Source organism: Dendroctonus ponderosae, unplaced genomic scaffold (genome assembly GCF_020466585.1).
Source record: "Dendroctonus ponderosae isolate FM_Combo_2020 unplaced genomic scaffold, Dpon_F_20191213v2 Dpon_F_20191213_1, whole genome shotgun sequence".
Lineage (NCBI taxonomy): Eukaryota > Metazoa > Arthropoda > Insecta > Coleoptera > Curculionidae > Dendroctonus > Dendroctonus ponderosae.
The window spans coordinates 45618240-45632133 of NW_026017110.1; the positions used below are offsets into that span (position 1 = coordinate 45618240).

Here is a 13894-nt window from a genome sequence, read left to right on the forward strand (position 1 = left end):
GCTTCTCTATGAAACCATTGATTCTTCTGGAAAGCCTCATACTTTGACATACCTTACTGATTTGGTGTGCGATATTTAATTTCCTCGTGTCAAACAAAATTTCAGTGTCAAGTGCGATCTTTTGTAACGGACAATGCCGCTATTATGACCGCAATGAGGAAAACGTTAGAAGAACGGACAAACTCTGAAATTATAACTGATGGATGCTCTTCGCATTTACTAAATCTGCTTTGTAAGGACTTACAGGTGCAAGATGTCAAAGAACACATAGTCGAAATTGTCAAATATTTCTGCAACATTCACATGGCCAAAGCCAAATTCAGTGCAGCTGGAGGCAAGGCACTAGTACTACCTAGCGATGTTCGCTGGAACAGCGTGGTCGACTGTTTGGAAGCGTATGTCACACAATGGGAACATAATTCTCAAGATTTGCGAGGATAACTGAAAAGATATCGATTCTGCTATCTTCAAAAAACACTCAAACATAGGACTGAAGCATGCAGTGCCTGAGCCTTCTGAAGCCTATTGCTGTTGCTCTAGATATACTCCAGAAGAAAATTGCCACAATATCTGATGCCGTAGAGCAGTGGACACTTTGCAAGATAAGTTCGAAGAATCTCAAAATTTATCTTTAGAGAAACTACAGAAGTTTCAACATCGCTATAAGCAAGCTCTTACACCTTATCACTTTATTGCTTACATGTTAAGCCCGGAGAAACAAAACTACGCTTTAACTCCTGAAGAAAAGAATCTGGCTTTGGAGACTCAAAGTTCACATGTAACATTTTCTATTTTGATTTTCATTTCTTAAAATTAATTGTTTGTTCTGTTTTATATTTTTTGAGTGGAAATATAAAGTTTCTTGAAAAAATAAACTTTGATTTAAATCGTGATTTTTTTTCAAAAAAGTCATGTGATTTAAACCATGATTGAAATCACTTGAAAAAAATCAAGCCAACCCTGATTCAAATTTAAAAAAATTGTCTCCGGATTCCTACAAACTGAAGAAGCAAGCGTGAGGTGAATGCGCACACTGCGTATTTAATCCACACAACTGCTTATCCAGACCTTATGGGCTGCGGTGGATCACCACGCGTTATGCGCCTATGGTCCGTTGCAAGCTGTATGCTTATGACCGGTATGACAAAGATAGAACCTTATGATAATGTCTTTTATTGAGCTTGAAGAGCGCGTCATGCTGTACAATGTTTCTTCCTTTCTGTGTTTAAGGCCCATTTTCATCAGAATCAAGCGAAACGCAGTTTTGACAAAACTAAGTTTATGTTAAACGCCGAAATTAAACGCGTTTTACGACGGACCGTTTTCACCAACGCTTCAGTACGTTTCACAAACTGCGTTTATTGAAACGCAGTTTAAGAAACTGGAAACACTAGCATCGTTGCAAAAGTGAGAAGTATTACTCTCATCGCAAAACCATCTTATCAAGGAACCATTTGGTCAACCATTATGTCAATAACCCGTTTCAAACCTAAACTTTCTGCTCCAACTAACCCTAAAATTTTAAAGCTTGCGTTGTTTATGCCCGATTTATGCATTCGTGTATTCCTTATGGCTTTGCTATACACGTTTTTATTAGATTTCTTATTTGAAAAGTTACTTAAACAAGTAGAAAATTAAGTCCTGCGGACGCGCTTTCAGATCCTTATAAAATTCATTTAATAAACATGGCAAGCGGAGAAGTGAGGAAGGATTTTACTGGGTAAACAGCTTGGCTGGAATCTCACAAAACCCATAACGCTAGAAGGCCAGCTCTATCGAGGAGCTCACCCTATGTACAATTGGATGTAATGTAGTTGTGCTGAAACCTTTAAAATCTCCAGCAGAAATTTGCATGCATTCTGTGACATAAAATCGCAAAGCACCAAGAAGTTGGCTTATCGGCGACACAATTACAGACAGGACAGACAAAGCACATAAGTAACGATAAAATATTCGTCGACTTCTTCGAAAATTAAGTTATAAACTGGCTTACGTGCCATTTCTATTTTATTATTAACAATTCTTTAGACAGTAAGGTTAGATCAAGTCTTTTGTAGCGAACTCTATCCGCTACTTCTCAACTAGCAGCTCCAACTGAAACGCCAGCTATATCTCACCGCATAACTTCTGTGGCGTTTTGATTCAAATAGAACTTCCAACCTATGTTCCGTAGCCGGCGTCTAAGGCAGGGCCTACCTAAGCCTTACTGACGAGTCCGATAGGTACGCCCGGGACGAAACGCATGGTGCTTCAACGCGCGCCATACTTTAAACGGCGTTTAAAGCTATAAAMGCCCAAAATCGCCCAGTTCGTTTCTTTAAACGCGTTTAAGCRCAAACTAAGTTTAAGGTTCTGGTGAAATCCGTTTCGCGCGTCAAACTGAGTTTCAGACGTTAAACGTTTAAGATCGCTTGATGAAAATGGGCCTAACTTAAAATGTTGCGGTTAGACTATTTTTCTTCTTTCTTTCTATAAACTTTCGGTTGGTCGACTTCTAGGGAAAGCAAACCTGCTTCCATGATCCGCAACCCACTGGTACAACATAATAAACATATTCATATCCTAGATTTGTTAGCGTATTTTGATTACTGGAAAACTTTAATGCATTGTAATGCTATTTAAAACTTTGTCATTGAAGTAGATCAACCAGAGAAAACCAGCAGGTGTCTCGTTCTCTGGCTCAAAAGAATTAAATCTAACCGAAGTGTTATTTAGAAATAATGATTATCTCAACTGCAGTTAATGCTCGAAGTTCTTCCAAAAAAATTGGGGCTTTTGTAATTCGCACGAATTTGTACTAGCAGCGTATTTCCTTTTGAAAATTACAATCATTTTTTTTTAAGTTGATGTTTTTCTCTAGTTGAACAGTGTCCTGCAAAATTCGAAGTTTTAGCGGAAATAACCTTATTCGGTTTTATTGTTGATTTCAGAAGTTGAATCTGAAGAACTGCCTGCTAATTACTACCAATGTCTTAGTAAGCGAATTTTTACAGAAAACGATTTTTTTGCGCCGAATTCAAATTTTTCTTTTTTTCAATTTGATTCTTAAAAAGTTGTTCAATTTCCGTTGAATAAACTTATTTAGAAATTTATAAAATGTGTAGTTTTTGCTAGCTTGGTCAAAACAGGTCTTGCAATGGTTGTTTGAAAGCAATTGTAGGCGCTACTTTAAAAACTTCCAATCTGGATCAGGTACCAACTTAATATTATGACATTTTATAACAGATATTTGCATCTAAACCTGCTAAATATTTTATACAAATCTCAGAAGATAGTAAATTTGCAACTTTTCAGATTCAAGATTCAGATTTCAAAATTGCACGTTCATTTTGAAAATTCGAATCTTTTGCTTTTGAGCAAATCGCTGTAAGTAAGTAATTTCCTGAAAATTGCACCAACATCTAAAAGCTTTGTAAAAGCTAGTCTATGATTGGTTACGACTAATTAGAAGCTCTATTTTCAAAATGTAGGACATCCTACTTTCTTTAGACTTCAATCGATCATGAATTTGCACCTTTGTCACCAATGGTACTGATCGAAAAAAGGAAGAAACTTTTTGATAACCAATTCTGGTCCTAATTAAAGATTCGCGGTTTGATCTCCGTGCTGTAACTGCCGATTTAAGTAATACGTATTCTCGCAGGTGGATTGGACGAAGAGGGAGAGATGCTTCTGTAAAATCACATCCTAGCTGACCCGACTTATCGGTATTACTTGTTTTATTTGAGGAAGCGTAAAAAATAAACTTGTACGATAGTACAAATTTCGAAGTTCGCTAAACTCAGGCACCCCCAGGACCGGTTTCAAGCCTACTAGCTCTCGTCAGCTGGGTTTAGCCTGAAATTTGCGATCAAGTGCAGGTTGTGCGGTCGCTAATTTCAGGCTAAAGCCAGCTGACGAGAGCTAAAGGACTGGAAACCGGTCCTGGGGTGCCTGAGGCGAACCTCGCAATTTGCACTATCTCACGAATTTTTTATTAGAATCATTAATGCCAACAAAACCCTTGTCTTTAGATAGAAAATTAAGTTTACGCCACTCCTTTAGATTCAAGAGAAGAATTATTACGTAGGATTCAATACCAGACGCATGCAATACGGAAATGCTCAGTAGAAATCATATTAACTTCATAGGCATTATTCACTACGCATTCAAGAATATCGTGGGCAAATAAAAAATCTTTAGTAATTCCGGCTTATTAGAATCAGACGTTAATAACTAACGTCTTTTTTTCTATGGAGAAATATTTATATCTTGAGAAGGCATTTATTGAGTGTTAACACAAATCGTTTAATGAAATATAATTATGCTCATGAAAAAAACAGTAATTATATGGATTCCCGCTCCCAAAAAGAATATTTTGTTTGTTTTTGTACCAGGACGCACCAGAATTTATCATTGGCCAGTGGAACAACGAGTCTTACTTAAAATAAATTTGTGTATTTCATAACACTCATTGCACAATATCTGCATGATGGGATCTTGGATGGGATATTGGGCACCAATTCCACGAATATTACATCTTTTGTGCAGTATGGCAATCCAGCACGAATTTGAGACAAAAAAATTATGATTTGGTGCAATTTTGAAAGTATTTAGTGGCTAAATATATGAACGATTTAAGACTTTTCAGGAACAGCTCAAACAAATTGGAATTTTCGGAAATTCAAACGGAAATAGAGATGCAGTTTTTGATTATTCGTTGGAATTAGAGAGTTACTGGAAGGCCAATAAGGACAAGGAAAGACGACTTTTCCAAATGCGCGAAAACATAAATACCCGGTTAAGATTCACTTACGAGGACGATGTCACCTTACGAAAGGAATTTTTAAACGTTAATGCAATTATCAATCCCCAGGAATGGGAAATAATCCAAAAGCGTGTTACGATTATTTATTTATTTATTATATTAAGTTGAAAAACAGTTTTAATAAGAACGTTGAAACATGTTTTGTTTTCCAATTGCAAGTTGGCAGAAAAAGGACAAATTAGGGAAGAAAAATTATTTTATTATATAACTGTTCACACACACAATTGTAAATTCTTGATGAGAAACCGAAAGTTAAGTTTTATGTCTTCTTCGGTCATTTGTTCTGAAGAAAAATATTGTCTTTCCTCGTTCTCACAACCGTCCCTGTTTATAAATGTGTTGTCCAAAATTAAGTATTCAATTTCATTTTCACTTGAATCCACTCCACCTATGACTGCGGCTTCAATAATTTCCCCCATTGTAACCATTACGCAGATATGCTCAAACAGCATCCAAAGTCCAACAAAAAAGTAAATAATACCGACAATAACAAAAAGTTAATAAAATAATTTAAGGTTTGTCACTGAGGTTAGATCAGATACTTTTAATACTAAAAGCAGTAAACTACACATTCTAATAACTATCATTTTGTCAAGGAAATAAAGCTAATGCAGTATAAAAGCTCGTTCACACGGTGACATTAATGTCGCGACATCCAATGTCGTGACGTAATTTCCACAACAATGTCAATTTGCGGATCTGCGATTAGTTCCGGGGAAATGCTACAGTAACATAGCAGAAGCTGAAAGAACTCACGCCAACAAAGGGCAAGGAGAGTGGTTCCAGGAAGATAGTGGCCGACAATCGATGTTTGCTTGATAAGAGCTTGATAATGAGGAGATTACACAGGCACTAGCTTGTTTGGAGTTAACCATTCAAATGTTTGGTGTTGTGTGGACTATTTATGTAAACACCAAACCGCGCAGAATTCGAGGTTATGAGAACAGGTTGACATTTCGAAATAGGTTCCGTCATTCAACGGTTTCTGTTGAATTTACCGTTTATTATTATTTAGTGACTGGCCCAGGTGTTAATGAAATTTATAAGCCAAAACTACACTGGTATGATTATGCATACACCGTCCTGTCGAAAAACCGAAACTTCGGATCTGAGTTGAGAAAATTGCAAAAATGCATTGCATTTTGGGTCTTCTAATTGCAATTCCCTTAGTAGAATTTCGGATGCTCTTAGTTTGTTTCTACGCATAATCCACTATCTCAATGATCGCTTCAATTTTAAAAGAATAACTTTTTCTATCACATCCGCTACTGCAACCAGGAGCCGCCATTTTAACAAGAGTATGTAGCAACACTATGTCCGGTATGTGTAGTCGATCTTCGGAACTTTTACAGATATTGTTTGGCAGATAGCTGAGCGTGCCATCGACGACGCAAAAGCGACGGGTTTTTGATTCAAAGGTGTTCTTCGTTAGGTGGAATCGCCGACGATTCTCCCGTCCGATCGCCGAAGCTTTATTGCTGTTTCTTTGCTTTACAGCTCAATAAATATTGGTGTAAATAAGTGTTGTATAAAATAACCAAATATTTAATTTTTCAAGTGGCAATATTGGAGGTACTAATTATGTATTGACCTAAAATGAAAGAAGTAAAACCTTGCTCGCTTCACAAGGTATTTGGATTGCCCCGCATCTCTTCCATTCGCTTTGTTGTTCAAGTCTTCGTAATTTATCTACCATTTCAATACACTCAAGGTCGACCAAATGCCATTTCCGTACTGAATGCAAACGATTTGCTTTGTAATGAACGCACCGGACGAATTTTCCATGCGGCAGCAGTCAAATCTTACGTAAAAGCACTTTCTTCTAGCAAATCAAATGAAAACCAATGTTAACCCATTGGTAACCATTGCTTTTCATTAATCATATGCGTGTAAAACAAAATAAGAATCAACAATAGCTCTGAAAAGCGATTAATAACAACACATCAGCATAATAGAAAAATAATTTCATGTTTCAATTTCTCAACAGCACGTAAATATCCGGATACGGCTGCCCAGTTACTTTCATTTTTAATGCTAGTGATTATTTACTTATTACGTTCACGTGAATATTAAAATTGAAAAAGCACTTGCAATATTGTAATGGATGTTAAGAAAAAAGCACAAGAATAATTCGAAATGCACAATTTTTATGAATTTTTGGGAAAAATTTCAAAAACCCACTTTTGCTGATGTCTTGCGTATGAACGGGCGGATTGTCAGAATTCTAAAAACCCTAAAAGGCCCGATTAATTTAACATGGATGCATTTTTTTTTGCAAGATCAGCTCGCTTTCATTTTGAAATGCATCAAACTCACGCCAAATGCGCGATTTTTCCTTTTTTTCGAATAAATTAAATTTTGTCAAAGGCTCACTTTTGATGATATCGTGTCAATGAGGGTGCGAATTTTCAAAATTCCAAAAGGACCATAAATCTTCTTAATGTAAAAATTAAATAATCGACATGGTGATAGATGTCTCAGATTTTGCTCTAGCGGGCTTTAAAAACGCAAGTCAGGTTAAATTGGACACTTTTCGAACAAATCAACATTGCAAAGTGTTATCTTTGAATTTGTGAAAAAACCACATTAAAGGCCGTAAAATTTGCGACCATTCCCCATTTTATTTTTTGAGAAATCGAAAAATCTGCGAGTTGGAAGAGGTAAAATTTGCGCGTTTGCGGTCCTAAAATAACAAAAAAATTGTCGGGGCCTCAAAGGTCACTTTTTATGATAAGAATGAAAGTTTTCTTATGACTCTATGACTCTTGCTGATGTCCTGCTTGTTTATGAACCGATTTACAAAATTGAAAAAGCACTGGCCAGTTTATAAAAGCTCTTAAGGCAAAGAAGCACAAAAAGAAACCGAAATGTGGATTTTTTATGAACGAAGCACATTAAAGGCCGTAAAATTTTACAAGCTCTAGGTGAGCTAAAATTTGCGCATTTGTGCCGATTGTCCTCGCAAGATTTTCACATACAGAACTGAAAAATCAACGAGTTTTGAGCTCGAGAGCAAGAGTTGCTCAATTTTCGTATTCAATCTTTTGAATTATTTAAAAATTATTAGCCGGAACAAACAGATCAAGCATATGCCTACTTTTCCTCCTTGCCTTACTAGATTTGTTATTCTTATACTGGCATCTTGTGTGACCTTTCATGTGGCAGCTAATGAGTGACTGTTGTTTTCTTGTCTCTTTTTCCCATATCATCAATTCTTCTGTAAACATTGATAAATCTATGTTTGCTTTGTATTGAAAATACATCCAAACATTACCTCCTATATTTTCATCGTGCGCGATATCTATCTTCCTGGTACAATGGCTTCTAAAATATCATTTTTTGATACCTTTCACGATAGCACCATTGTTTTTGTTTAGCTTTATTCTAGGCTAGGCTTAGAATAGAGTTGTTGCCCAATTTTTTTATTAATTTTATGCTTTCCCTTGAAAGAGAGTAATCCACAGGAAAAGTAGGCGAACGTTAGCAGACACAGATGGAAGATGGAAGATATTTTTGTTAAAATTGGTACTTTGCTTTAAATGCCCTGTCCTCTTAAAACGTTGGCAATCATTAGCGCTATCTGGACTTTGATCTACCTTAACTTGTGCAGTTTGGTTCGAGTAAAGATTTGCAATTATTTTGGATTTTCATGTTGTTTCGTAGTCCTTGAAATCGATATACACAGGAACAGAAACATCCCTGCACCACTGAACCAACACCTGGGTGCTAAACAGGGCCTCCCTCGTGTCTAGCCGTTACAAAAGCCAAACTCAGATTCGCCCATAATGGACTCGCACTTTGTGCACAAAAATCTTAGGAAAGTGGCTCATCAAGTTGATAAGTGGATAGTCGCTACATCTTTTTGCCGCAGACTTTGGAAGGGTTACAAATGTTGACTGAAGCCAGCCGGAAGGAATGACGTCTGATCGGTAGCCCATATTAAAGAGCTCCACTATCACGTTTAGGAACTGTTCGTTCTTTAAGATTTTAATGACTTCCGACCGAGTAAATTCCATCTGGAGCTTTTCTCTTTTTTGACAACTAGGCTGCATATGGGACTTTTTCCTTAATTATACAGGGTGATTCAAAATTGGCGTCATTCGTCTGGAGGTGTTTTAGGAGTACAGAAAAAATAGTAAAAAAAATTTATTGTGATTAAAAACTGAGAAATTTGCAAAAACTATATTAGGCAAACGGCAACAATGTTTTTCAAGTTAATCTGCCTAATTAACATTACGCAAATACTTGTTGCTTGGTAATTAATTAAAACTCCGGTGTCCATGGATAAATAGGGAAAGTGGTATAGGATAGACAAGGATGAACGGTGAGTTCAACAGAAATCGTTGAATGACGGAACCTATTTCGAAACTCGTAACCTCGAATTATTACTTTGTTTACAAATTACAAAACATGCATTTGAGTCTGTAATTTGAAACAAGTGCCTGTATAATCAATGTATCACTCTTCCCGAGCAGCTTCTCGTATTCGATTAATTAACTCCTGTTCAATTTATACCGGTGTTCAGTAATCCATTGGTTTAATGTGATCTAACATACGTGGTAAGAATGTAGCCGGTATTTATTTGGTGCCTGGCAAAGTGTCAGTTTATGTGCTCTGAGTGCCCCTGGAAGGCGCTGATTCGATTATGTCCAATACTTGTTCCTCTGTGCTTGAAACCCGAACATCGATTGTCGTCCACTATCTTCCTGGAACCACTCTCCTTGCCCTTTGTTGGCGTGAGTTCTTTCAGCTTCTGCTATGTTACTGTAGCATTTCCCCGGAACTAATCGCAGATCCGCAAATTCGTGAAAGAAAATTCAAAGCAAGTCACAGTTTGACAAATTATTGTTATTATTGACAAGGGCTATCCACCTGTAACTATCTGTTAATGACATCATTGCCGCTTCATCAAAAAATTGTAGAAAAAAACTTTTTAATATAAAAAAAAATTCGTAATTTGAAGCAAAGATCGTAATTTTTTATTTTGAATGCTTAGGTATTTCAATATGCTTCCAATTAAGCATTGAACACTTTAAAAATAATGCTTAATAACAAAGTTGAAATTCGATTTTCAACTGTTAATATCTTCTAGAAGTTATAGAAAAAAAAAATTTCTGTTTTTGAACGTGGAGAAGCCCAGACAATTTAACAAAAAATTAGATTGACTACATTCTTTCAAACGATCGTCGAATCTGCAAAGACGTATCAGTTTTAAATAGAGCCGACACAGGAAACGACAACAGAGTGGTTCGGGTATGTTTTAGCATTGATGGCAAAATCGCAAGAAATAAGTTAATCAAGCATTATAAAGATCCAACAAGTGAAGAACTGGAAGCGAGACAGGAGATAGGACAGGTTTCAGGTACATCAGCTGTGATTTCAACCTCAGAAAGGGTGTGGGGCAACGCAAGTCATTTATGGGACAAGACGAGATTCAAACATTGCTTAGAATTACTTTTCCATTTTTTATTAATAAATTTGTCCTAGAGAGTGGCCAAAATCCAATCAATAACCCCGTACGTGAAAACGTTCAAATTATTATTATTAAAGTAAGCTATTAAACTGATCAGATACCATAAACAATCACTTACAATAGCAAACGTCGGAAGAATGCAAATTACCGGAGCCGAACCCTAGTTGAGCTGAAAGTACTGAACAACAAAAATGATAAATTATACCAATACTTCTACATTCTTTTCGAATGATTCGATGGAGAAATTTTAAGTATACTCATTTGATTTAAATTGATGCCTCTGGGCCTTAAATAATAAAAAAATGGCGGTAAAAGAATGTCGATTTTACCATTTAACGTTTAAAATGAGACTTTGTTGCAGGATGATGAGCCGCCGGAAATCACTTACATAGTGGAAAATACTGGGAAACTTCAAGCAATAACTCCCACCCAACCGATGCCATGCCAGGAGGAATTGGACGTAAAGTTTGCCGAATTAGTGGTAAGTTTGCTCATGTCCATATCAGGACGTTTCAATTTGCTTTTGGAAAACTTTATGCTGCGCCTAAAAATATTTCGAGAATGTTATGGTTCACTATGGTAAGGGGTTAACTGGCGAAAGGAGCGGTTCTTAAAGTGCGCTTTCTCAACAAGCTTTTTTTCTTATTATCTAATCTTTCTAAAGCTTGGTTCTCATTTGTCCGGAAGGCTTCGCGAAAGCGGAGTGCGGAAAGTGCGCGCGCAGCCTGCTACTACCATTACTACGCGCGGAAAAATTAACGCAGTTCACATGTATCCGGATTCCGCCGACAGTGTTGGTATATCTTTCGGGAAGCGAGACACGATACAACTCTTTTTTCTACAGTTTTTGTTGCCAGTAATTTGAGGCGCATGAAATGAACGTTTGAAACCAAAAGTTAAATCTGCTTTTGTCTTCGTACGTTCTAAAAAGAAGGAAACAAATATATTAAAATGAGAGAAAGTCGAATAGACGCCGCTGATCATAACCTTTCACTGGGGCATCACTGGAGATAACTTAGGTATTCACATTCTTCCGGACGCCATGCAACAAATTTAAAAATTTGGAAACTTCTGCCGATGGGTGGAGCTAACGCATGCGGCAAACTTTTGATTGCCCCATGAGAGCCCGGCTTAATTCTAATTCTTATCTTTTCTTCTGATTATCTAATTCCTTAAAAACAGTAGGGTAAACGGATGAAACTTAGTGTAATGTTAGTTCTCATTCGCTTAATAAATCTGATGACAAGCTATTTAGAGAAATCACCTGGAAACGATAACGGGATTTGAAAAACAGTGGCAGTATTTAAGTACACAAGTGCCCGCTTTAATCCAGCGAGATTTTGAGGATTAAGAGATTTTCTGTTGTACGTCCTAAAAAAATTTTATTTTGTTCAAGGAGATTGAAACGGTGAGGTCCAAGCATCATTTCCTCAAAATTTGGCAAAATAAAGTAAACAAAGCCGAGTAAAACAATGTCAGCTTGCATATTGGCAAATAGAGCCAAAGTTCGGCCAAGCGTCCTTTGAGCCCACTTTGCACAAACAGCTATATTTTTATTTCTTCTTCTTACTACGGGATCTACAGTTTATCGCTGGTTCCGAACGACACTAGTTGAAAAGTTTTTCCTGGGCAGAATACTAGTGGTCGTTTGCCATTGCTTTCCACGAGATGGCCTCAGTACAGCTGCGTGAAAAATTCCCATGTCTTGGCCGGGGCGCCAAGCCCGGGATCTCAGGCATGGCAAGCGGATGCGTTGACCACTACACCACTGTGACCACATATTTATGATAAAATAGAAATATATATGCAGGGTTGTTTTTTTTATCTTGAAACACTTAATATAAAATAATATTTCGGAAACGAGTGATGGAAATGTTTCAAATAAGGAGTTAATATCTGGGAGGCGAAAATTAATTCGTGTCAGAAAAACAACCCCTGCTTCGACTTTGTGGTCTAGGCAAGAGCCCACTTGAAGATTTCAAATGGTAACCACAATATTTTATTGGAGATTCGAATGGTGCGTCAAAAAGTGCGAATAATTTATCTATATAATATATGATCTGTTAGGTTGATCGAGTGCTTTAAAAGTACAACTATAGTTGTGGTAGCTCAACCTTACGTTACAGCAGTCGTGCTTCTAAGACAGCTCGCTTTTGCCAAAAAAATCATCAAGCAGGATAATTTTTCGTTTAGGCGGGAACACCAGAAGATTGGCAGTAGACTTCAAAATGTATGTCTTTTGAGACCCCGTACCTATTAACGCTCGCAAGTATCGCAATGCAATCAAGCTTTGCAATTTATGCAGCAGTTCATCAATATACTCTTTTTGATCGACGGTTATGATACTCCTTACACGTCCAGCTTCACCGAGGTCTTTCAAATTAAAATCAGTTGCTAATTCCTGCTTCAAACAATCTGTTTTAGTTATATTGTTAGAGAAAATAAAAAAGTTGTCAACATTTACAACAACAGCAATAATAGTAATTTAACCTCTATCATGCTCACGATTACTCTTAATGAATACACAAGGTTCAAAATTAGACTTTTTATAAATTAAATTAACTAAAAAGCCTTCTACTCTCTTACCAAAACGAGCAGACTGTTTGGGTCATGCATGAGTAACTCAGGTGTTGGCACAGTATGAATCAATCAGTAGTTATCAATTGAGGACCGCTTTTTTGAAACCCGATAACTACATTTTTACCGAAATTGAGTTATACATGGATTCTATATAAAAACTCAATGCCCGACCAGCTGGTAGGGCCAGATTCATTGAAAACACGGTAACTACCAGAGGTACAGCATAGACAAATTTCTGCGGTTCTTCAAAACTCGATAACAACGAGCGCTTTTTTTAAACTCGATAAGTGGTGAACCTGCATTACTTAAATGAATCATTTTGTTAGTACAGTTTCAGCTCTCCTCCAGTATTTTGTGTTTTCTTTTTGAAATATGCATCAAATAACGGGAGAATGTAGTAAAGACGTAAAACTCATGAAAAAGAGAAGAAAATTTCGTATCTCTATGGAAAATAGCATTCAAGTAAGACCAAAGATTACGCGTTATAGAAAAGAGAGGTTAAGTGAAGCAGACATCGCATGTAGGTAATCATTTTGAAGACAAGAGAAAACGTGTTGTTTATAATGCGGGAGAACTAACAAGAAATGGGATACTAGGTAAGTAAACCATTTTCCAATTTGAAGTAGAATGAAAATACATTTAAAGTTTGTTTCGATTGCCAACAAAATCAGCCATTACCAAAAATGTCTGTTGATAAAGTTTTTTACTTCAGGCAAGTTTGGATTTATAACCTAGGCATTGTACATCACCAACAAAAAAAGCAATCAAGAGAAGAAACAAACTTCTACGTTTGGTTAGAGACGCAGTCAGGTAGGGGCTGCATGGAAAAGGTTTCTGGTCTGTTCCATTATCTAAGCAAGCTTGAAAACACATTGTTTGATGACGGCAAGAATGAGTTGATCTTGGAGTTATTTTCAGACTCCTGCTCCTTTTAAAACAAGAACAGCACCATGATGACAGTCCTTATCTATTTTTTGGAAAAGTCTAGAGTTTTTAAGGAAATAAAACATTTTTTCCCATAAGAGGTCATAGTT

The 13894-nt window shown here is 36.8% G+C and overlaps 1 protein-coding gene across 1 annotated transcript in view; it reads left to right on the plus strand.

The window, feature by feature from the left end:
- LOC109541358 (disheveled-associated activator of morphogenesis 1) overlaps nt 1-13894 on the plus strand; it is a 79944-nt gene that overhangs the window by 26692 nt on the left and 39358 nt on the right. Inside the window, exon 3 of the mRNA XM_048662847.1 lies at nt 10642-10761. Coding sequence (XP_048518804.1) covers nt 10642-10761 — 120 coding nt within the window. The remainder of the gene's footprint in view (nt 1-10641; nt 10762-13894) is intronic.